The sequence below is a fragment of the Ammospiza nelsoni genome, chromosome 6, assembly GCF_027579445.1.
Source record: "Ammospiza nelsoni isolate bAmmNel1 chromosome 6, bAmmNel1.pri, whole genome shotgun sequence".
Taxonomy (NCBI): Eukaryota; Metazoa; Chordata; class Aves; order Passeriformes; family Passerellidae; genus Ammospiza; species Ammospiza nelsoni.
In genome coordinates this window covers 48363364-48387658 of record NC_080638.1, presented here as the reverse complement: position 1 = coordinate 48387658, position 24295 = coordinate 48363364, and the positions used below count along the sequence as shown (strand labels likewise).

At 37.1% G+C, this 24295-nt stretch overlaps 1 protein-coding gene across 1 annotated transcript in view; it reads left to right on the top strand.

Annotated features, from left to right (window-relative positions):
• The window catches only part of PPP4R3A (protein phosphatase 4 regulatory subunit 3A), a 40892-nt gene extending 17357 nt beyond the window's left edge, over positions 1 to 23535 (top strand). Inside the window, exons 3-15 of the mRNA XM_059473976.1 lie at positions 1055 to 1153; positions 3879 to 4496; positions 11284 to 11361; positions 11456 to 11572; positions 12060 to 12176; positions 12443 to 12574; positions 12663 to 12765; positions 13690 to 13848; positions 15022 to 15191; positions 16701 to 16843; positions 19337 to 19527; positions 20008 to 20234; positions 22413 to 23535. Coding sequence (XP_059329959.1) covers positions 1055 to 1153; positions 3879 to 4496; positions 11284 to 11361; positions 11456 to 11572; positions 12060 to 12176; positions 12443 to 12574; positions 12663 to 12765; positions 13690 to 13848; positions 15022 to 15191; positions 16701 to 16843; positions 19337 to 19527; positions 20008 to 20234; positions 22413 to 22526 — 2268 coding nt within the window. The 3' untranslated portion in view covers positions 22527 to 23535. The remainder of the gene's footprint in view (positions 1 to 1054; positions 1154 to 3878; positions 4497 to 11283; positions 11362 to 11455; positions 11573 to 12059; positions 12177 to 12442; positions 12575 to 12662; positions 12766 to 13689; positions 13849 to 15021; positions 15192 to 16700; positions 16844 to 19336; positions 19528 to 20007; positions 20235 to 22412) is intronic.
• Positions 23536 to 24295: the final 760 nt, after the last annotated feature.

Sequence of the window (24295 nt, the reverse complement as noted above, 5' to 3'; positions counted from 1 at the left end):
CCTAGTGAGTGAAGGCATGGTTTGGCACTTGGCTGAAATAATGCAGTTTCATGGAGCTGTGTGTATTTACTGTGGTTGTATTTCAGCTGTTACAGGAAGAAAAAAGACTAGCAATGAAACTTGATTGAATACATAAACACAATGCTGATTTTATTTTCTTCTTTTATTAATTTTTATTTTCTATTTAGTTATTCTTAGAGTTACTTAGTAGACTCTCTGTAACCTACTCCATCAAATCCCTTGTCAGTGTGTGTGACATTGCTGCTTGCAGCACAGCTTCCACTTCCATATATTGGTTTGGCATGCAGTAGGAGGGCTCAGGTAAACTCTTGAACTATCCTAGTAAATTGATGAGAGCTTCGGTGTCTAGGAAGTGAACATAGCTAAGCATGGTTTCAAGTAGTTTCTAGAAGTTTTTCTAGAAGTAGTTTCAAGTATTTTTCTTCCAGAATTGTAGTTTGGAATAAGTAAAACTCTCAGGCGTGGTTCAGTGTAGTGGGTGCCTGTGGTCCCAGGCAGGGAACTGTGGTGTTTCTCCTCTTTAAAGTTTGTAGCCATTTTGGGACTAGATTTTAAACAGCTGTTCTGTGCATTAGCAGAGTGTCTTCTGGGGCCTACAAAAATGAAAAAAAAAAAGTTGTAACATTCATCCTACAGAAGAAGTACAGTTTTATGTGGTCCAAATGAAACATTAAAGAAACGCCTAACATAAACCTGTTGCTTTTGTTACTGTATTTTATTAGAGAATACACTGTGGTAGAAGTGCATTTTCTAGGTCAAAATTTTTGAGATTTACAATGTTATGGTCACATAAAATAAGAACAAAGGCTTTTTATATATTTCTGGAACTTCTTCTGATTAATGCAGGAATGTTTTTAATTGTATAAACATATAAAAATTTTATGAAGTGTGGTGGTTACATTTGTATTGCAATAGTGTCCTGTCATAATTAGGTGTCAGGCTGTTTTTAATTTAAAATTTTACTCTTTAAACACTATTTAGGTTAATAAAATCTGAAATATATTGCCTGAAAATACTCTTCCTCTCTTTAAAGGATACCTTGATTGTGTGGTCTGAAGCTGAAAATTATGATTTGGCACTTAGCTTTCAAGAAAAAGCAGGTTGTGATGAAATATGGGAAAAAATATGTCAGGTAAGTTTGATAAATGTAAGATTGAGACAACCTAATTCATCTAAATGTTTGTGTTCAAAACTTAGAGGCTGTTCTAAGAGTTTGAACAATAGTAGATAGAAAGTAAAGAGTTTGAACAATAGTAGATAGAAAGTAAAAACTACTGTTATAGCCAGCTCTCCCAAATCTTGCATTTTTCAATTTAAAAACTTTCTCCTTCCTCCAGAAATTTAATACAGACCCAATCTAAGTTTTGGGTACTTTTTAGAGCATTTTCAGGTCTTGCTACTTAACATAACTTTTTTGATTAATCTGATAGTAGGAGATAGCTCCATCCCTGTATCATCACCCTAATGTTTTAAGAATCAATGTATATGCAGCATGTATATATTTTAAAATGTGTTTTACCACTACAGCCAGGTGACTGTGTAGTCATTGAATCAGTGTTGTTTGTGAGTAATACTTGTTGGGTATTAACTATTGAAACAAAATAGTTTAATCAGTATATTCACTGATGTTAGTTCATTTCTCAGTTCTTGTTTGGGCTTTTTCATCCAAGCATTGCAACTTCTCTTAATTCTGGGCTGCAGTATGTGGGATTTCTCTAAATCACTCTAAATCTCTCTCTGCACTCTCTTTCTGTTCTTAACAAACATCTAGCTCTCCCCACTCTGCCTTTTGAAGTTTGTTCTTAGTAATTTCAGAATCTAAGCGAAAGAAATCTGGTTTCACAATTACATGTGTATAGATTATTCCTTTTTTTTAAGAATGAGTCTTTTAAGCAGTTTACCACTTATGTAAATAAACACGGAAACATTTCCAAGAACCCTAGCAGTCATGGCCCCAAAGCTGGGGTCAGAAACAAAGTAGGGAAAGGGGGAAGTTTTGTTCTTAGGAAACACCCAGATAAGAAGCCCAGTTTCCTCACCCTCATGTAAAGACCTCATATTTTTGTAGGAAACCAGTGTCTTTATATCCTGCTTTGTGATTGTGTCTAGTGTACTTTATAGATCTTAAGCTTCCTCAGTCATTAAAACTTCTAAAAGGAAAGCTTTGATACCATTTATAGAGAAAGTGGTTGCTGCTCTATAAGCAGAACAATATGTGGGGTTTAGCATCATTCTGAGTATAGGCTGCTGTTATAAATGAGGCATTATTTCTCCCTGGGGTTTTTTGCTGAATTTCAAGAATAAAAACAACAGCACCTTCTACTGCTCCACTCAGCAGTGTTTCTCTGAATTTGACATCAGATTCCAAGCAGATGCTAAAATTAAGATGTCATTAAAGCTGATACACTCTGCTGCCCAGGCATCTGTGTATTTTTTTACTAATTCATACTTTCCACAGTTTCCTCATATCTCTGGAGAGATTTTTGCAAGTCCTGTGCATTATTTTTCTGACAGTCAGTTTTCCTCTATTATTTTGTCTGTGTTGGTTTGAGCTTTTTTGTTCTTAAGAGAAGACTCTGTCTCTGTTGAGTATTTAGAAAGTGCACAGTAACAGATTTTGACTTGCAGCTCTCCAGAACTGAAAACAGATAAATTAGCAAGACTGGCCTCTCTCCTCTGTTTGAGATAGTGGAAGCTTTGAAAAGCATCAAGAGCAGTTAATAGCCTATAGGTAAATGTTTAAAGCTATCACTAGAATAATGTTATGCTGATTTGCATTTGAAAATCTGTCTGCTGAGAATAAGGATGGAAACAAATAGTTCAGTAGTCTATTAAGAAGTTCAGTAGTCTGTTAAGAAGTTGCCGTCCATATTAATAAATGCAAATTTCTGTTTTTATTTGAAGTACTCGGAAAATGTAGGTATTTTCCTTATTCTTTCTCCCATTTTTAATAAATAAATCAAATTAAATGTTTAATGTTGAAACAGTTCTATGAAATAAACAGGGCCAGGAGACTTTCTCTCCTTTTAATGCCTTTATTAAAAGTGATCAGCTCAGGATTGGGCAGCTCGGCGGGGCTGCAGTCTCCCGTCGTCTGTCCCAGGGCGACTCAGAGGATATGTGCAGCTTTGTCCACGAAGGGCAGAGCTGGGGATCAAGTCCTCGTGGGAGCCTGCAGAGCGTGATGATCCTTTCGTTGTTGTTTTTCCTGACCCCTTCCCGCCGGCTCCCGGCGTCGGGACGACTCCCGTGGTCAGGGCGAGAGGGACTCCGAGGGTGTTCCGCATCTCTGCAGGCTCAGCACTCGGCTCCTCACGTCCAGACATCACTCCAGTCTCTCAGCTCTTAGGTGGCTCGTTGTTTTTGGGGTTCTTCCTGCACGTTTGGAGTAGGGGTCCCACACAGCATGCTGGTCCTTCGAGTTATTTTGCATATCCCTCCCCTCCAAAGTCTTTTCTCCTCGCTGTTCGAGAGGTACCGCACCCTTTACTGTCTGACAGAAGAGCCATTACCTCGCCCCAGCCAGGGCTTTTACCGATACAAAAACAACTATTAACAACAACGACCCGTAATTACCATAACACAGGCAGCAGCCCAGCAATAGTGGTAACTTTTTTCTCACAGAAAAAAATCAACTGAATTTTTGTTCATAACATTCTATAATGCTTTCTATTTGAACAAATCTTCTCATTGTCTCTTTTATTTTCCAAACCAACTGTACTCAATGTCAGACTAGATTTGCATTTCTGTTTTGCCCATACAAATTAAAAACGTGTGCTACTTCGATGGTATTTTTTAAAAAGCATTCAGATAACAGTAAAATTAAACTCCACTTTTTGACCCCTCTTACTTTGCAGGTTCAAGGCAAAGACCCTTCAGTGGACATTACTCAGGATCTTGTTGATGAATCTGAGGAGGAGCGCTTTGATGACATGTCCTCACCAGGCCTGGAACTGCCGTCGTGTGAGCTCAGCCGGCTGGAGGAGATCGCAGAGCTCGTGGCATCTTCCCTGCCTTCCCCCTTGCGCCGTGAAAAACTCGCCCTGGCACTGGAAAATGAGGGCTACATTAAGAAGCTCTTAGAAATTTTTCACGTGTGCGAAGACTTGGAGAACATTGAAGGACTACACCACTTATATGAAATTATTAAGGGAATTTTCCTTTTGAACAGAACTGCACTTTTTGAAGTCATGTTTTCCGAGGAATGTATAATGGATGTAATTGGATGCCTAGAATATGATCCGTCTTTATCGCAGTCGCGGAAACACAGGGAATTTCTGACTAAAACAGCAAAATTTAAAGAGGTGATACCTATATCTGATCCAGAGCTGAAGCAAAAAATACATCAGACATACAGAGTACAGTATATTCAAGATATGGTCCTACCCACTCCCTCAGTTTTTGAGGAAAATATGCTATCAACTCTTCATTCTTTCATCTTTTTTAATAAAGTGGAAATAGTTGGCATGCTACAGGTAAGTTTCAAAAATTCAGTCTCTTACTTGTGCTTGGGCAAAGAAAGTCAGGTGATTATTCCTGGAAAGATTGAGGTGCTTTGGTGGAACCTTCACTTCTGTGATTCTGTAAATGATTGTGGAGTGTGACAGAAGAGGCATGGATTTGAGTACTGAGTTGTCAAGTACCCATCCTTTAATTTCTGGATTTGGGCTAGATGCTGTGCAACTGATTTAAATGGAGCAAACCTATAGAATATTGAATGAGGTTCTTTGGAATGAACAGTGCTGTTTGCACTTTGAATCTTTGATTTTAATAGGAGTTTTGAGGTTATTGGTTTTGTATTTTGGGACTTTTTAGTCACTAGACTTAGGGATATCTTTTGTCATGTTACCATGAAAAAATCTCTTTGCCTAAATTTCACAATATAATCTCGTACCACAATGCAGCTGTTGTAATTTTGAAGTAAATTAAATTAGCTGTTTGGAAAGTACAGATTCAGAACATAAGACCGCTTTAGATGCTTGAATGTTGTTTTTAGTTTGTCTTAATAAATCCCTAAATAATGGTGCTTGGAATTACCAGTTTTTCATGAAATATGTCTTAGTGCAAATGTAAAGAGATTATTTGGTGCTTTACATAGCTTACCAATGTCTAGGGTGTTCTGCACCAACCCATGAACTTTCTGAATGGTGTTAGAAGTTGGTGGCCCATCTCTGTAAGGGGAGATTTCAGCTAACTCAGCAAAGTGCTACAGCACATGTATTTTGGTTTGTTGAAGTTAATGATAATTATGTTGTTTCTCCCAGAGTATAATAAATGAATAGTCACTGTCTTAGTAGGGGCTGTCTGATCTGGAGAAATGGACCAAGTGTTAGGTGATACTGATTACTTTAATCATGTTTATTTTCAGTTTGTCTCTCAGGATGTACCCTGTATAGTTTCATGGAAAATATATAGCAAAGGAGAGTGAAAATTCCTTTTGCAAGCTCATAGAACAAATAATTGTCAAAACTAGGCCTCACAACTTTTCCTCCATCGCACTCAGTTATCAGAATACTGATATTATTTAATCTGTATTTAATCTGCTCTCTTGGAGCTTTAATCTGTCAGGTGAAAGACCTCAGGCATCTTCAGTAGTAGCAGGCCCCAGCTTATGCCCAGGTGAACCAAACTGTTCATGTCTGGATGTGTGTCCTTGATAAACAGTCACAGTTGCTTGTCTAAAACAGTGAGAACGCCTGAAGCATTTTGGAGTTGCCCCTTTGAAGGAGTTTACAAGTCTGACCTTGAGAGAATGTTGAAAAAGACTCAGTTAAGGGGTCTCAACTGGAGCATCCAGTATGACTGTTGTCTCAAAAATGTCTTGCCTTCTTTGCAAGTGTTGCTAAAAGCCAATTTCTGAAGATTATATATTTTGACTTGAGGAGGAGGAGGGGAAGAATTTTTCAGGAGTCTTGGTGACAGTGGCTGATTCTGAGAGGGATCTTGAGCTTCAAAAAAGAAAACTGGGCAAGGAAAAAGAGGGTCTGATCCTGCAAAATCATGACGGGTGTGTTTGCCAGATATCCTGAGATAACTTTATTGAGAACCAAAGACTGATGTGTTTCCTTTTTTCTGTCTCTTACAACTTTTGTTAGGTTAATAGCTGTAGGGTAGGTTTAAGTTACAATAACAAGGTTTTGTTTGTTGCCAGACTTGCTAGTTGCAGTTTACAGTTGAAGTAAAGGCTCAGATCTGATTTTGGTTTGTTGTGTGACAGCTGATTTTTGAATGCTGTCTTCACTGCTTTTCTCTATGGTTGAGAATAAAGTATACTTCATGTATGTTGGAGCCAGAAGAATTAACATTGCAGTTTAAATAGATAAAGGTTTGGCATTGTTGAAGTGCTTTCTGCAGCTTTGAGGAGCCCAGAATGAGAGCACACAAGAAAGATAATGCACCCTGTGCTGGACTGCACTTCCTAGTACTTTCACAGTACAGCTCTCTAGCAAGGAGGGAGAACTCCCTAAGTTTTTAAGTAAGAATTTGTTAGAAATAATATGACATCATTGATCAATTTTTGGGTTTGAGGGAATTAAAAAAGACTCACAAATTATGTGTCCATTGCATTTCTAAGAGTTTAAAAGGCTTGATTGATTGATTGATTTTTCAAGTTCTTGCAATGTAGCTGTAACCCAAGGTTTCAGCCTACTTACCTGGCATTTATTTATTCATAAAGCAGTAGGCCAGGTTGCACTTTTCTGTAATCTCTGCACTCTAGTTTCATTTATCCCCCATTCCTACAGTCTGTGTATAAAATATATGATACTATTTGTTCCTATTTCTTTACACAGAATAAATAATGCTCTAAGAACTGAGTTAAAGGACTGATTTTGTTGATTTCACTTCTGTAACTAATTCCTGAGGGCTTTCTTCCATTTGTGTGTGGTTTAACATCATGCATTCCTGTAGCTGTATTACAATACTTGTGTGTGTGAGGGGGTGTTACTGTATGAAGGATGTGTAGTTCCTGTAGTTCCTGGCATTTGTTATTTTGGATCTTCTGAGATCTTGGTGCTCACTAACCTTACATGTGTACTTGAAAAGTGGTTTCTTTTAGAAGTCATCATTAATTGAAAACACTCTGGGTTGCCTCATGGTAGTTTATTGGAAGCCATGGATGAGTCTCGAGTTCCTAGTAGATGAATAAAAAAGGATTTTAATGCCTCTGCTGTTGACTTTAGGTTGTCTCTCTTGGATCATTGAGGATGTGACAAAAGAGATGTCATTTTTGGAAGTTTCACTTGGCAGGATAAAAGTAAGCTCCCTGAGTAGCTGATATCCCAAGGCATCCTGCAACTCGTGTGCGTGCAGCTGAGTTGTTGGGTGTTCTGTTCTTTTCTCTTTCTTCATTCTGAAGGTAGTGCAGATGAAGGCATGTGTGGAAAGGCAGTCTGATACAAAGGGGATTTTAAACTAAGAAATCTTTTGTGTGGTAGCAGGAAGGAATGTGTGTTTGAAGTGGTAATTATCTGTTTGCTAGTAATATTTTATGAAAATTTCACTTTATGGGCTAAAATACTGTTTCTACCCAAAATGAATATGAAGGTGGAGTATAGTATGGAATGTGTGCTCTCTTTCTTCTTTGGGTGGTGTTGAGTTTCTTTGATTTTTTTTCTTTGAGAAAAGTATGTTTTATGTCATTCATCTGTAATCACAGACACAAAAATACCTGATAACTGAATGTTAATTATATTTAAGAGAGACCTGGTTTTGAAGAATCCTTTTTTAAAGTGCCTTTCAGGAGGAGGAGGGCTACTTTGGGAGTTAAATCACAAATGTAAATAGTGTTCTTTTTTGTGACCCTGGCTTATCTGTGAGTTTTCTGGTTTTTAAAGTCATAAATAATTGAGTGAGTAGTTGGCCTGGCTTGTTTTTATCTTCATGAGCTTTGAAATTTATTAAATCTAGAAGCATCTACTTAGATCTTGCAAAGCAGAAATTAATATACTTAGTGTCTGGTAGACACATAGTTTAAGTATTGCACTTCTGATAATTTCTGTGCCTGGGGAAAGTACCTAGAATCCACAATTACATCATAAACTACTGTTTGCAGTTTGGTTTTCTTGGAAAACAGTTGTGACCTTCACAGCTTCTAAGGTAGAGCTAAGTGTGTTTTGATACTTGGCTGTGTGAAAAGACCACATACTGCAGAGAATTATGCATTTGCACTGTGTTCACAGACATACATTGAGGGATTTTTGCAAGTTAAAAAAAAAAAAGGAAACATTCAAATTCATGTAGTTCTATCATTCTGTGTGTTGGTGCTTTCTGACTTCTAAAGTATGTGAACTCTGCTCTCAGACTGTGCATTTCCTTGGGTCTTGGCAGCATTGTTCAGGAATGTTTCTTTAGATATATTGCCCTTGTCAGTAATTTTACAGCTTGAGAGAGAGAATCTTATACTTAGAATGTTATTTTAATGACACTTTTTCTATATATGTGAGAGGACTGAGTCTTTTCTCATGAACAGCAACCTTTCATTTAGCATCTGGAATGAGATAAGTGCTGAATGCTTTTCAGGGCTGAGCCCAAAGTGTGAAGCTAGTAATAAGTTGTTTTTATTTTCTTGAAATAAGTGCCATTTACTGCAATTTATCCATGCAAGGGTGGGATGTTTCAATCACTCAGGTCCGTCTTAATTTGTCCAATTTTAAATAGGTCATGGTTGTTCTGGAGCCTAGGGATTTCAGGTAATCTTGTTAATTTATAAGTGCAAGGTATTTAATGGAGTTTGAGAGAGGACATGACATGGAGATATGTTTCAGTATTATATTTAATGCAGAATTGTAAAATACTGTATTGTAGTCTATATTTGGAATGCTGGAAATTAGTTATGTACTGAACTTCTGCAAATTCATCCTGAAACATGAAGTGCCAGCATTGAAGTCTGTATCCCTTGCCAGTTTTAGGTTCCCTCTGCAAGTCCCATATGTTTGCAGCCAGCACCAGGCTGAGTGGTTGCCCTGTGCTGCAGACAGCCCCGAGTTGGACAGGTCAGGGATGGGGCAGGACCTGCCAGAGAGCTGAGCTGGAGTCCTGCCTGTGCTGCTCTGGCACATAATGTCACATGTGCAGCCTCTGCAGCTGACTCTGTCTCTGGGACACTGCAGAGACCATCAATGAGACCCACATAGCACAGTACAGGGGCTCTCCTCCTTCCAGAACATAAACCCCCAGTTTGATACTTGGGCTAATATTGCATACCTTTTTTTCCCCCCAGAGGTACACTACTCTTACATGTGTAAGAGCCATGGTTGTCTGCTGCTGAAGTTTCCATTATTTTTTCACAGTGATCACTCTAAGACAGTTGACTTGCACTTACTCTCAGATATGGAAGAGGTGAAAAGTTGTTTTCACAGTGAGAATGGAAATAGGGGTTATGCTTTCCAGCTGAGGATAAGCATGTATCTTCTCAGTAGTTTTCATAGATAAGATTAGTTCTACGTCTTGATCAAAATACCGAAAAGAGAAATGAAATCAAACTATGTGGCCTTCTCTTAAATGCCCTGCTAATCATGGAAAAAAACCTGCATATTCTTCAAAAAACCTGGGCTTTATGGGGATTTGTTTTGTTTGTTTGTTTGTTTGTTTTAATTTCAGTGACTAAATATGTCAGTATATCTACTGTGGTTACTTAGGTTACCTGGTGATGCCTCATGAGTTAAATATTAGAACAGAAAACTTAGAAAGCCATAGAACAGCTGGATAGCAGGTAGTCAAACAGCCTTGCATTTGCCCATCAAAGCTTAAGGTATGTTTCTTGAAATCAAATACCTTCATAGTTGTTTTCAACATATTTCACTGTTGATATCTGGAAGTCAAAATTTACATCTGTGCTTGATCCTCCAGGGTGTATTTTGGTATACTTCAAGTGAGGGTTGAAGCAGTCACTGAAACAGCACCTGAACTTGTGTACAGAAATCACTCTTTTTCATTGTCTGTTGGGTCAGGTTCGGAGCACAGCTCAGCATCAGACAAGAGAAAAGGTGGCACATTTTAAATATAAGGTTTACCTTGTAGTGCAGTGAGACACAGTGGCTCATGCCAGCCTGTAGTGGGTTTGTGTGTGCTGTGCAGTGCCATGTAGAGATGCTAATTGTGTTGTTGGCAGCCTTAGCATGGTGTGCTGTCAGAACTGAGGTACTCACTTCCTCAGCAGGGCTGCATGGTGAGCCTGAACGAGGTACTGAGGTAATTCACAACACAAGAAATTCTTGTGTGTGTATCTGAAGTACTTTGATGGGTTTGCTTTATGCAGTGCTAACATGAGCAAAGCAGCTTGGAATTGTGGCACTGTGGCACTGGGATGGAGGGATGTTGCACATCCATGTGTTACTGACTTCACAAGAAACAGCAGTGGCAGCTTTCTGAAAAAATGCATTAGTACCTGATGTACTGGAACAAGCAACTGCAATTCTCAAGCAGTTTTACTACTGCTGCTTTACTAGTGCATAACATTGGGAAAAGGATGGGAGAAGGTTTATTTCTGTCTCAATAATCTCCTAGTTGCTGGAACTGTAAAGGTTATGGGAAGCTAAATACTGCTCCTTCTTTCAATCTAAACACACATTTGTAATGTATTTGGAGCTGTTTGTAGTTTTGCTAAGGTACAGCTGTGTGAAAATAATGGAATGGGTTTTGATTGCTGTTGGCCAGAATGTCCAATAAATTCTGTATGCAGTAGGAACAGTTGTTTTGATTTGCTCTCTAAAATTCACCCTTTTCACAACAGTGAGGGGGAAGGAAGCTCACCTCATTCCTGCTGTTAGGCAGCTTTCCCTTCATTGTGTCCTTGCTTTTGTTCTGCTTCAGAGATCTAATAACATTCCAAAGATATGCCTGTGTCTGTGTGGGGGATGTTGTTTATAAATGTATATAAACAGCTGACCAAGGGTAGTGTGATTTAGGGGGACTGGCATGTGACAAGGGGGAAGGAAGCTGAAGAAGTCAAAGACAAAACAATGAGAGTTGCAGTAGAAAGTAGAAAAAGAACAACTAGAAGGCAGTGCAACAAACATAGTAATTGAGAATGAATTGATCTGGGGGTAGAGGGATGCTGAACATGATTAAAGCTCAAAAACAAGATGCATATTAATTTACTTGAAAATTGAATTAGAAAGTTGATACTGTTGTGATTAATTACAATGTACAAACATATGTTCCCTTCATTCCAGGAAGCATGGTCTAGAAGAATTTTTATATTATACTTGGATGCGTTTTGATATTGTCAAATAAACAAATGGTATTGTTTTGCTTTTGTAGGAAGATGAAAAATTTCTGACAGACTTGTTTGCACAACTAACAGATGAAGCCACAGATGAGGAGAAAAGACAGGAATTGGTAAGAAATCTGTAAAATATATGACAGTTACCACAAAGTGACATGTGAATCTTATTTTTTTTAAATATTAAACTAGTATATTCCTGATTTTCAGGTAAATTTTCTGAAAGAATTTTGTGCATTCTCACAAACACTGCAACCTCAAAACAGAGATGCATTTTTCAAAACTTTGTCAAATATGGGCATACTGCCTGCACTAGAAGTCATATTGGTAAGTCATTTTAATTCTATTTGTCATAACAACTTTGTTTGTCTTCAGAGAGGCTTTTTTAAAAAATAACTTTAGCACAAACTTCAGCAAGTGGTTTTCTTTTTGTTTGCTTCATTTGGCTTGTCCTAGCTTAAGATTCAGAATGTTCAAAATATTTTTGTAAAACTTTAAAAGCTTTTACAATATGACATTGGTAAGCACCCTGGCATTCTTCAGTTTTTGTTTTCCTATTTGCTTTCCTAGATTTGCTTGCTTTTTGGTATCCAGATAAGTTAGAAAATAGGGAAATAGATAAAAGGGCAGGGGAACCATAAAGTTTATTTTGTCAGCTGTTGTCAAATTTACAGAGAAGTACAAGTTGACTTAATTTTACAATCTGGTTTTAGCAATAATTAGGTGTGATTTTTGAGAAGGAATTAAAGCTGTGTGTTTTCTGGTTCATTTAACCCTTTCAAGAAAGCAGAATGATTTTATTTTACTTTTGCAGGGTATGGATGATGCACAAGTACGAAGTGCAGCCACTGATATATTCTCATATTTGGTTGAATACAACCCATCCATGGTACGAGAATTTGTGATGCAGGAGGCACAGCAGAATGATGATGTAAGTAAAGAGTCCTCAGAAATGGAGGCATTGGTTTGGAAATTACTGGGGTTTGAAGTTACTGGTGTGTATTTACGACTATGAATGCCATGAGCCCTAGTTTCAAATAAGTAATTTGATAACAGGACACTGAACTGCTGTGTTTTAAAGAGTTCTGTTAGGTGAGATGAGTTCACCTGTTCACAGATACTTGTTGCATTGTATAATTTCAGATTTGGTGCAAGGGAGTAGCATTTGAATTGTTTTTTTTTCTTTTCCCCTCTTAGGATATATTACTCATTAACCTCATTATAGAACACATGATTTGTGACACAGATCCAGAACTTGGAGGAGCAGTGCTACTCATGGGTTTGCTTCGTACTTTAGTTGATCCAGAAAATATGCTTGCCACTGCCAATGTAAGTAAATACCTTCAAATTAAATTATGTTTGATTTTTTCAGGGTATTTGATGATATATGTTGCATATATTTTTTTTCATTCCTTAGAAAACAGAAAAGACAGAGTTCTTGGGTTTCTTCTACAAACATTGTATGCATGTTCTGACAGCCCCTTTATTGGCCAATACTACAGAGGACAAGCCTAGCAAAGGTAATGACACTGCATTTTGGGCACATCAAGGCTGTTGAATGTCAACGTTTAGAATAATTGTCAAAGGACATTTTCCATCTAAATAAATTGAGTCTGAGATTATGAAACATAGTTCAAAGTAAAATGCTGATTCAATATTTAGTCATTTGAATAATGTATAAGTACAAAACTCTGCAGAGAGACCTGATTTAAGAAGTGAACAACATTTGCTACAAATTTGGCTTTAGCAAAAAATAAAATACTTGTACAATTTTTAGGAACTCATGGGGCAGTTCATTGACATAGACTTCTAAACATGTCTAAATGGTTTCTTAAGGTCAGGGATTACTAGAAATGTTGCAACATTTCCCCTGGGAAGGTGTGCTGAATTTCAGAGTTGTTTCTTCAACAGACTAAGAAAGCAGAGATTGGTGATAAAGTTATTGTTCATGCTGATTGCTAGCAGCATTTCTTACAAGTGTTAAAAGACCCCGAGGTATTTCTTGCATACTGCTTTAGTTAAAAGGCATTATAGATCACATTTTTGCTGTAAACTTAGTCAAGGCACTGCATATGGGGAAATTGTTTATGATCTAGATTTGTGGACATTATAATGGGATTTGGTTAAATAAGCCTGACTACACCTGTTAGGGTTAACATCTGTACTCTGAACCTTCAAACACCAGTTTAAGAAAAATGTAATTGGTTCCATATTTTAAGAGTTTCCTGCCCTATCTGTGTTCATAGAAAATACTCAATCCATAACAAATGTCTGTCTTAAAGACTAAACATATTCTGCAGCATGTTCCATAAAATGTCTGTGGGAAAATAAAAAAACTTGTAAGCAGTAAAAATGTTTGCTGAAGTACAGTTGGATATTTGAAGTTAGCTTCTGAAGGCAGTATTCCAGATACATTTAATTATTTTGGTTTTGTTTTATTACAGATGATTTTCAGACAGCCCAACTCTTGGCATTAATACTGGAATTGCTAACTTTCTGTGTAGAACATCATACCTATCACATAAAAAACTACATTATTAACAAAGATATCCTGCGAAGGGTACTCGTTCTCATGGCCTCAAAGCACGCTTTCTTGGCATTGTGTAAGTTTGAAAGCTAAGGAATAAACTAGAATTTTGTGCATGTGAACTGGTACATATCTCCACTCTGCTGGAAAAAAAACTGTTCATGGATCATGACATTTTTTTACTGAATACAGAAATTCTACCATTATAGTCTGTGTTTCTCATACTAGATTTTACTTATATCAGCTACTATTAATAAATAATTTTGCATTTATAGATACATTTTTATCCTTGAAAAAGAAGGATTTTACTTCAGTGGAGAGGGGAGTTTAAGAGATGTTATGTCGGTTTTGAATATACTAAGAGAACGTTGTAAGTTTTGATGGCTTTTTAGTAGAAATTACCAGAGGTACTAATTGGAGCTATGGCTACCTGAATGCATTAAACTGCTCAGAAGTTGAGTGTGCTTCTCTTCAGGCTGGTAGTTTCTTGGTCACACTCAGCTCAGTAGTGTCAAAGCAGACTTAATTCTAGAGGCAAGTGGGAGATTTTCTCTGTGATTCTGTTGTGCACATAGAGTTAAAAAAACAAAGCCTTCAGTTGCCTGAGCAGTACCATACAATAAGTACCTTTTACATTTTGTAGCCAAATAACCTGTACACGTGGTTGCTAAACAAAATGTGCTGCCATGTGATACTGTACTTTCTCTTTATGCATGGACATTCTCTCACTTGTGTACACTTCGGAGTTTCAGAAAGAGCTTTAAACTGGTTGTAAATCAAGCCTTTGCCTTACTATGTGTGTGAATAGAAAGTAATTTACCAATTTTAAAATGGGATAATTTATATTCTAATCTGATAGAACTAATTAAATCTAAACAGACATTTGAATAATAGGGATGATAAGCAAATTTCTGAGCTCTTTCACTGAGAAAATGTTTTACCTTTACCATAAGTAATTTTAAAAATTGAAAATAGATTTTTATGTTGGTAGTGTTATAGTTGAACAATGCTATATGAATTCTTCAGTGAACAGAGGTGTTTTCATTTGTACAGCTATGATGGAGGATTCCTTTATGATAGAACTGCTAAGTAATATTCAGCAGCATAGTCAAGACTATTGAGAAGCAGAGAAGGACTGAATGTATTGCTGTATATGAACTGAGGCTGTAAATTGCTGTAATAATGCTGAGTAATTTCTGCAATTTTGCTTTAAAATGTAAAAACTCTTTTGACAACATGTGTGTTTCAGGTGCCCTTCGTTTCAAGAGAAAGATAATTGGGCTGAAGGATGAATTCTACAACCGTTACATAATGAAAAGTTTTTTGTTTGAACCCGTGGTCAAAGCATTTCTAAATAATGGTTCCCGTTATAATCTGATGAACTCTGCCATAATAGAGATGTTTGAATTTATCAGAGTGGTGAGTGCTAGTGTATGCTGAGGATAATTACTGCATTGTTTAGACTTGTAATTCAAGATTACTTTACTTTTTGCCTTTGCCCTAAATTATGCTATCATAATGGGACCACAGGATGCTGTATTTATATGAACCTTGTTTTATATCACTGTTACGTATTTGTACATGTTCTTTCTTACATTCAAACAGTACCATTACTTGAAGATTAAATTCACTTGATACTGTACTTACAGTACCCAGATTTGCAAAGGCAGCACTAATCAAATTTCATCATGCAGATTGGATGGGCTTGTTATGACAGGAATGTAATTAGAAACTACTGCTGCAAACCCATCAAATTTAGCTGTGCTTTATAATGTCAATTCAATGGTATATGGAATTATACAGAAGAGGTACCAATCTCTTTTGATTATTTTAATGGAGTGCTACCAAGTTCCTTCCATGGGGCGTCTCTTAAATATTCATGCCAGTTTGGCTGTCTGCACAGTACTATTTCCTTGCTGTTGTTTGCATCCAGATTCTGACAAGGTGCTGTACAGACTGTAAATGTGGTAAATGGGGCCAAGCTAGGGTGCAGACAGTTGTGGAGGAGTAAGTCACCACACACTGTCACCTCTTGAAATCTGTAGTGTTGATCACCTCTTCTTTGAGTTGGGACTCAAGGTAATTCAAGAATAAGATGACCTGATCATCATGGAAGAGTTGACTGAAAACTGGTTTTGAAGCTATGGAAAAGTCATAGGTGGTCATGACTTGTACGTGGTGTGTTGGATTTGCAGGGGCAGTGCTGGGCAGTGGCTAAGGGGTTGGTTTTGTAGAAGCTGCTGGAAGCTTCCCCTGTGTTCAACAGAGCCAGTGCCAGCTGGCTCCAGATGAATGTGCCACTGGCTGAGGTCAGAACAGAGATTCCCCTGCAGCCCATGGTGATGTCCATTGTGATGGTGATGTCCAGGTGGGGCAGCTGTGTCCCTGTAGCCCACTGGAGGTCTGTGGTGGAGCAGAAATCCCCCTGCAGGCTGTGGAGGAGCCCAGGCCAGAGCAGGTGAGGCCTGCAGAAGGAGGCTCTGACCCCAGGGGCAGCCTTTGCTGTCACAGGCTCCTGTGGCCCTGTGCAGAGAGGAGCCCACCCTGGGGCAGCTTCACTGACAGGGCTTGTGACCCACAGGGAGCCCTGGCTGCAGCAGCCTGCTCCTGAGGGACTGCCTGCCATGCTCTCTATCAGTGTAAAAGTATCTCTCAGTTACAGAGGAAAGACATTGTAGGATTGGGTTTGGTACAGTTTTTATCAGGCTTTAGGTTCTGTAATGTTTTGAAGGAGATACTGCTAGAAAATTTATGTTGTTTGCTAATCAAATACTTGAGGCTCTAGATTTTTAATTACACTTATATACTCATTTTTGCATAATTCCTACAGTGCTTGCTATGGCATTTTCATTTCAGATACTTTTTATATTGTATTAAATAAATTATTTGAATGAAAATAAGTCACTTTATGTTTGTTTCTTTCTGTAGGAAGATATAAAATCGTTAACAGCTCATGTAATTGAAAATTACTGGAAGGCACTGGAAGATGTAGATTATGTGCAGACATTCAAAGGACTGAAGCTACGATTTGAGCAACAAAGGGAAAGACAAGATAATCCAAAACTTGACAGGTAAAATACACTAAATGCTCTTAATAGCATATTGATGCTTTAATTCTCTTATCAGACTACTGGTGGGTTGTTCTCTTGTTCTGGGAAATACAAGTAATTTAGACTCCTGCTTGCATCTCAAGCCTTGCTGAATTTACCTGGTTAAAAGTGATTTTCAAATTTGTTTCTATAGACTTTTCAGCAAACACTAGTTGCTGGACCCCTAGTCATAATGCTTATTTATCATACCTTAAACTTATCTGCAGTACTTTAATGAGGCTGGAAGCCTACCAAGTATCTCTACCAAGCTGATTTGTCTAAATAACAGATTTCCACTGCTAATTTGAAAGACTGTTAGTTGTGAATTACCATTCTGTGGATTTTTCCTTCAAAAATTTCCACATCAGATTTCCCTTCATTCTAGTTGTGGGAGTAGATATTTAGATAAGCTTTATCAAAATGCCTGAGGAATAGAACATAGAAAGAAATTTTCAGAGAATGCTTTTTTGTCCCTGTTAGATCTGCTGATGGAGTAAAAAGCAATCTGATGCAAAGCTTGAATCACTCTTTCTGTTTGCCAGAGCAAAAGTTCCCTTCCTTAGTACGCAGTTGCTCAAGTTTAAAAGGTTGAAATGTATTAAAATAGGAAGTTTAGGCCTTTTTGCTCCATTTATTTTTGCTTTATGTCTAGTTTCATTAAAACAAAATGACTGCTTATGTGAACAGATTAGTTACTCATAAGAATTGTAGCAAGGTCTGTTCTTGTTTTCCTGTCTTGAATTAGTTTGAAAACACATGAAAATTAATTCTGATTAGTCCTAGTAGGATATCTTGACATTTCAGACTTATTTCTTGCCACAAGATTTCTTAATACCTAAATTTGAGAGTTGTGCAATTAAAATGAGATTATAAGTGTAGCTTTATTTTAAAACACTGAAGCACTTTCAAGAGCATGTGCAGGATCTGCAGTTTGAGTACTAAGGTGTAAAAAGTGAGATGTTATTATTTTGGCTTATGTCAGCTAAGCATATCACTTAAACAGCTGTGAAATCCAAGGCTGTGATCCTTGCTTACATTAATTCATGTGTGGGAAAGAGCAGCCAGCTGCTTTCTTCAGTAATTTCCATCCACTATAGCAAGTGAAGTTGTAATTTTTTTCTTGGCTTAAGTTGAGCTAAGTGGTTGTGCTGCATGAGTTTATCTGACAGCAAACAGAGCTTCCAGGAGGTCTTTAGCTCAGCCTTCTTCCTACATCCAATGTTGTGGCTGCACAAGTCCTGTAACAGCGCATGTAATTTTTAAAGTGAAAACCCAGAAATAATAAAACGTACAAATAACAAGAATCTATTTACATATTTTAGCAAAGAATAGTTCAGTAAGGAAGGAGCCCAGTATGTTGTGGACACAGGCCATAAAAGTATTCATTAGAGTTCCACTTAAGCCATAGTTTTGTGCTCTTAGCAGAACTTGAGTTTAAATAAAATGTAAAATGATGCAGTATGTATAGATGTATGATAATGCTGGCAAGCAACTTACTTACACCTAGATTTATTATTAAAAGTGCATTTAGCATTTTTTCTCAATAGCTTGTAATGTTTTGATTTTTCCCTTCTGGCTTTTTCCTGCACTCTGTAATGCAGATGTCTAGGTTGTATTATTAACATTTTGATCCCAGTAACCAAAACCACTACAGACATTTTCGGAAAAACATGAAATTTCATCCAGTAAACTGTGAAGTGCTTCATCAAGAGTTTCATGCTGCTGTTGGAAACTGACTATTAAAATCAACATCTAGCAATGAAAATGTTTTCAATGTCTCTTCCACTTCTCCTCCCCATTTTTCAAGGGCCACATCCCTGTCCCTCTGCTCCAAGACCATAATACTGCTGTGAGAAAAGAGAAAAGGAAGGTAGAGCTGAGATAAGCTAACATTGATAATAGATCAAACAGGGAGAGGTAGCAGTTCATATCCAAGGCTCTGAAAAATGAATACTGATAAGTGACCAAAAGTTGTAACAAGTGGATGTGGCAGAGAGAGAACTTTCTCTTCAATGTATCTACTTAAAATTGGAGTCATATTTAACTTCTTGGACCCTGAATGCTAACAGGTTACAAAGTATTTTCAGAGAATATGTGTATGTTTCTAAGCTCTTTGTTTCACAACTTTTTATTTACCAGTGCAAACTGGTGAACCAAGCTTGAATGTAACCCTTCAGTGAGATTTATTAAAATTACTTTTAATAGTGCTGTTTATATGCTACAGAATGTTGTACTGATCGAGTTGTCTGCATGTGCTGTTAGCAGAGTTGTGCTTTATTTGATTCTTTATACAGAGAAGTTTTTAATGATATTTTGTTGAAAATACAAAGGTTCACGATAGGGAATGATTTGCTGGTGTTTTTATTGCTCTGCAATGTATGGATCTGTAAGCTGTCACTGAGTGTCAAGTAGAAGTTTTATTTTTAATATAAGTTGGTTTTTGAATCTAAGCTTTTCAAACCTCCTGTTCTGCAGCATGCGCTCGATTTTGAGAAACCACAGGTACAGAAGGGATGCGAGAACCCTGGAGGATGAGGAGGAAATGTGGTTTAATACTGATGAGGATGATATGGAAGATGGAGAGGCAGTGGTGCCCCCTTCTGACAAGCCTAAAAATGATGAGGACATTATGGACCCTATCAGCAAATTCATGGAAAGAAAAAAATGTAAGTGGTGAGAAGATGAAAGCCATAACTTGCATTATTCAGTCTTGCTGCAGTGAAGGATTTGCATGTATTTATTTTGAAATTGCAACATCAATTTGTTAGACCACATATTAAAAAAGTTTTGTTGTCTTTAGAAGCAGAATGATAGAAAATGTGTTGTAGAGTTCTTAAAGCATTTGAATTAAAATCTTATCTAATAGTCAAGCTTTTCAGTGTTTTATTTGGGTTATAATTAAATATTACGTGTTAACTCAAAATTTTCTATATAAATGATCAGGTGATACCGTTGGTAGAACAAAAGTGTTCATTCCTGGCCAGTGACAACCACTGGTAGGTGATACAGTAGTGAGGAAAAAGTCTGTGATGACTCACTTAACTGAGTTATACATAAAATGTTAACCCTTTTCCCAGATAGTGATTTGTAATTAAATGTTTCACTCAATAATCCTTTATTTTTTGCCTTTTTTTTTTTCTTTCCAGTGAAAGAGAGTGAAGAAAAGGAAGTTCTTCTGAAAACTAACCTTTCAGGTCGCCAGAGCCCGAGTTTCAAGCTTTCTTTTTCCAGTGGTACAAAATCTAACCTTACCAGCCAGTCATCTGCAAGTAATCTGCCTGGATCTCCTGGGTCCCCTGGCTCTCCAGGGTCCCCTGGCTCACCTGGATCAGTTTCTAAAAGCACATCTCAGATGGCAGCTATTACAACTAAGGTAATTTTGAGTGGTTGTAGGTTTGGCTTTATTGTTACAGCGTAGGAGTTTGCTTTTGCATCTCTCTGAACTTCATGTGAGTCCCAACAAGTTAAGCAGTAATGGACTGTCTGGTTTGTGTGTACTTCTTGTCTGACATTCATAATTTTTAATGAGATCTGCTGTATATGAAAGAAATAAAAGCTCTTTTAATGCCCAGACTGATCAAGTAGGAAGCATGCCATTAGTTGCTCTTAGCAGTGATATTTACAGTCAAATACAGACAACTCTGTACTCATGTTAAATTGCACAGGGGTATTTGACAGGTAAAAATACATATTTTGGAAACATAGCCAAATTGTGGTAGATACCACAATGCCCTGCACATCCATTGAGGATTTCTACTATCACCACTTTAATATTGTTCAGAATTCTATAACCGACCTATGTGGAAGAAATAAATTGCATTGGATGGTGATTGCTGTAAGCCAGAACAATTTTTAGTACCTGAGTGTGACATTTTTACCTTTGAACTAACTTTTGATTTGGAACATTCTGAAGTAGAAGGCGGCTGCTTTAAAAGAGCATTGTAACTTGCAGTGAATATTCAAAACTAGCATTTTAGAATACATTTGAGGACACTGTTGGATTTTATCAGATTTTTGAACAAAAATGTTCAGACTGAGTCAGGAGAGTGACTGCTGTTTTCTCAGCACAGGGGGACAGATAAGGTAATGTTGATACAGTGCAGTTCAGATAATGAGAATTTATTTTCATAACAAGTGGTGTATCCATTTCTAAAAGATGAGGTATGTATTCCAGTTGTCAGATAGTCTTGGAATAACACTGATAATAACAGTCTTGGAATAGCAGCTTGTTTTGTAATGCTACCATACTGCTTGTTCACCTAACTTCTAGTGAAGATAAATGGGGGTTCAGGGTGTGAGGGATTTTTTTCTACTCCACATGACTCAAGAGTTTGCATTTGGATTGCATTCCCTTGAAAACACCTGGATCAGAAGTGTTTGGCTGATGGAAGAACCTAAGGACACTTCCTCTAAATCCTTCTGTGGAGGAAACTCCTTGCATAACCCAAGAGTTAAAGTGCTTTTTAAAAGGGATGGAATTGGCTTGCAAATCCCTTCAGTCTATTAGAGGCTTTTCTCTCCCAGACAGTGTAATTCCATGAGTCTGAAATGGAGTCTTAACATATGGAATATATTGGATACAGTATTGACTGCACAAATTCAAGTAGTGGTGACAAAAGAAAAATGTTCAGGTTACAAAAAGGAACATGCAGTGGACTGAAAAACACTCTTGGATTCAGGCAGAAGGTATCTTACCTTCTTTCAGAGTAAAACATGCCAGTCACAAACTAGAAACAGTGTTGAAATTGGGTTTTTCATTACTTACCTGATGTTATGTGTATGTGACTGTACAGAATATGTGTAATTGTTTTTCAAGTTATTTTTTTGCATACAGTTGACTGAAATGTTCTGGTTTGAGTGTCCATTATTAGGCACCTGAATAAGTAATAGGACCTTTGAGTAAAGTATTTGATGCTTCAGAAATTGCAACATAGCATAGTTAGGGCAAGTTTTAGAAGTTCATCCTGCTTCTTCAGGGGTACAGAGCTGTCTAATCTTAAATTTGTAGGTTTTTGCAATACAAGAGAGTTTTTAGTGATATTAGATACATTTTCATTTTCAGCTGACAAGTTATTTAAACTACGTAACCTGTACACATCATTCAATTATGTTATTCAAAAAAATTCTTCATCACTACACACTTCAACTTTTGCCAAGACAGACTGTGTTCTTAAAGTATCATAATTCAAAAATTTCAGTTGAAGATATTCTGCATTTGTTTTTGAAGTGCTTCCAGATTGCTCAATACAGTCAGCTGTGCTCAGTAAAAATAAACTGTCTTTACACCTGGAGCTGCAGTGACACTTAGCAAAATCATGTTGATTTTTGGTTTTGCTTAAATTTCAGCTGGCAGTATTTCCAGTTGGATAGGTGAAACTCCATTTTGGATTTATTCATTTTAACATTTCTCAGTTAATGTCATTGTCATTCATCCTGAAGGATTTCTTTTTGTTCTGCATGATTTTATTCAAAGCCTTCTGAACCAGTGTACTTAGGGAAATATTTTATACAAACATTCTCTTAATTATAATAATTTGGTCTGTCTTTGTAGGGAGGCCTCGTTGGGCTTGTAGATTATCCTGATGATGATGAAGAGGATGATGAAGATGAAGATAAAGAGGAAACTTTACCTTTGTCAAAGAAAGCAAAGCTTGAGTCATCATAATGGCAACTGCTGAAGAGTATTACCAGTTGGGGAAGGATTTTTTTCCAAAAACAAAACAAACCCACAGCAAAGCAGCAATCTTTTGTGAATTACTGTGTGTGACACAGATCAACCTATACAAATGGATTTCTGCCAATCAAGTGCCAATTCAAAGGAGCAGAAGAAGGAGAAATACTTCATTTAGGGGAAAGACTTATGCCTTTGAGCTCTCCAGCTTGGACCACATGTTGCCCTTTTCTCAGGGAAGGAAATGGAAAACAAAACAAAACAAAAAAAAAGAAAAAAAAAATAAAAAAAGCCAACAGGGCAGGAGTTTTGTTAGTGGAACTCTGGATTGGCTGGTCAGTTGCTACAATCAGAATATGCTTTCTTGGACCACGTATGAGACTTCTGAAGAAAAGGCAGGTTTTGCCATAATTCTTCACTAGTTAAGAATGCCAGCAGTTTCTTTGTACAAAGAGACCTGCCTTTGAAATCGTACATTCTGAACATTTTACTCGAGCTACAACAGGTTTTAAAAACCTCTGCGGGGGAGGGCCGAATATAAAGTTTCCTCTTTTTTTTTAAATCTGTTCCCTTTGCCCTTTAAACTGCAGAAATTTTTTTTGAGGTGGGGGATTTGTTTATCCCTTCTTGATTAAAGATTGAGTGGAATTCTAGATGTGGTCACTTTTGTGTCATAATTTTTTTTGCCCCCCTGAGTGTATGCTTAGTTGTTGAGTATATATTTGGGACCATTAAAATTTTTTGATGTAATATAATCTCACTGTTGTGCTGGTACCTGTTTCACACTGTGTAATTTTGTTCTGCATCACAATTCTTAATATGTTGAGGATTTTATAGAAGATGGTAACGTTTTTATTGGAGAAAAAAAATCTTGCAACAATGTGCATAAAAGCAATACTATTTTGTGACTAAATATTTTATATTAAAATTTACAGCAGTACCTGTTGAGAGAAAAATCAGGGAAATAAGATGAAATAAAAAAAATGAATCTATAGATAGGAAATTAGTATTCCAAAGAGACTGAAATTTCATAATGCAGAACAGTGATGGTAACTAACTCACCATAATGCAAGATGGATGAATTAGGAATATCAATATACTGACCCATTTGACTTAGAAAAATAAAAAATAAATAATTAAAGCTGAAGGAAAACAGCATTAGTGGTATTTTAAAAAAATCTCTTGATTCCCTTTGGAATACCAGTTTTCATGAATAAAAGATGGTTGTAGAACAAACTCTTTACAAGGACACCATCTTTTGAAATTTATTCTAATACTCAATTGAAAAACAGCAATTAACTTGGTCTGAATCAATGACCACCTTTTTTCCCCTTTTCCCAAAAGTCTAAGTAATACTAATTTGAAATCAGGCATTATATTCTGCTTCCTACAGAAGATGGCTTTGCACATCAGTGCTTCCTGTGAAGGGTTGCTTATTCAGTTCCTTTCTTACATCTGTTTTCAAGAGCCAATTTCCTTTTGAGCATTCAAAGCACCAGGTTGCAACAATCTTGATGTTTAATGCATAAATGTATCAATACAAATAGAAATAAGAGAAATAAGAATCTGAGGCAGGATCACAGGTGATCACACCCAAGGGTAGATGAGCACTTTGTTTCTGAACATTGTAGATGGCTTGGCAGGTTCTGTGCCAGCCACAAAGGGCAAAGCTTCAGTGGTTGTGCTTTATGAGTACATACCAGCCCGTTTGGATTTAGATAGAAGTGTGCATCAGGGAAAAATCACTAGCCATCTTTTCCTCA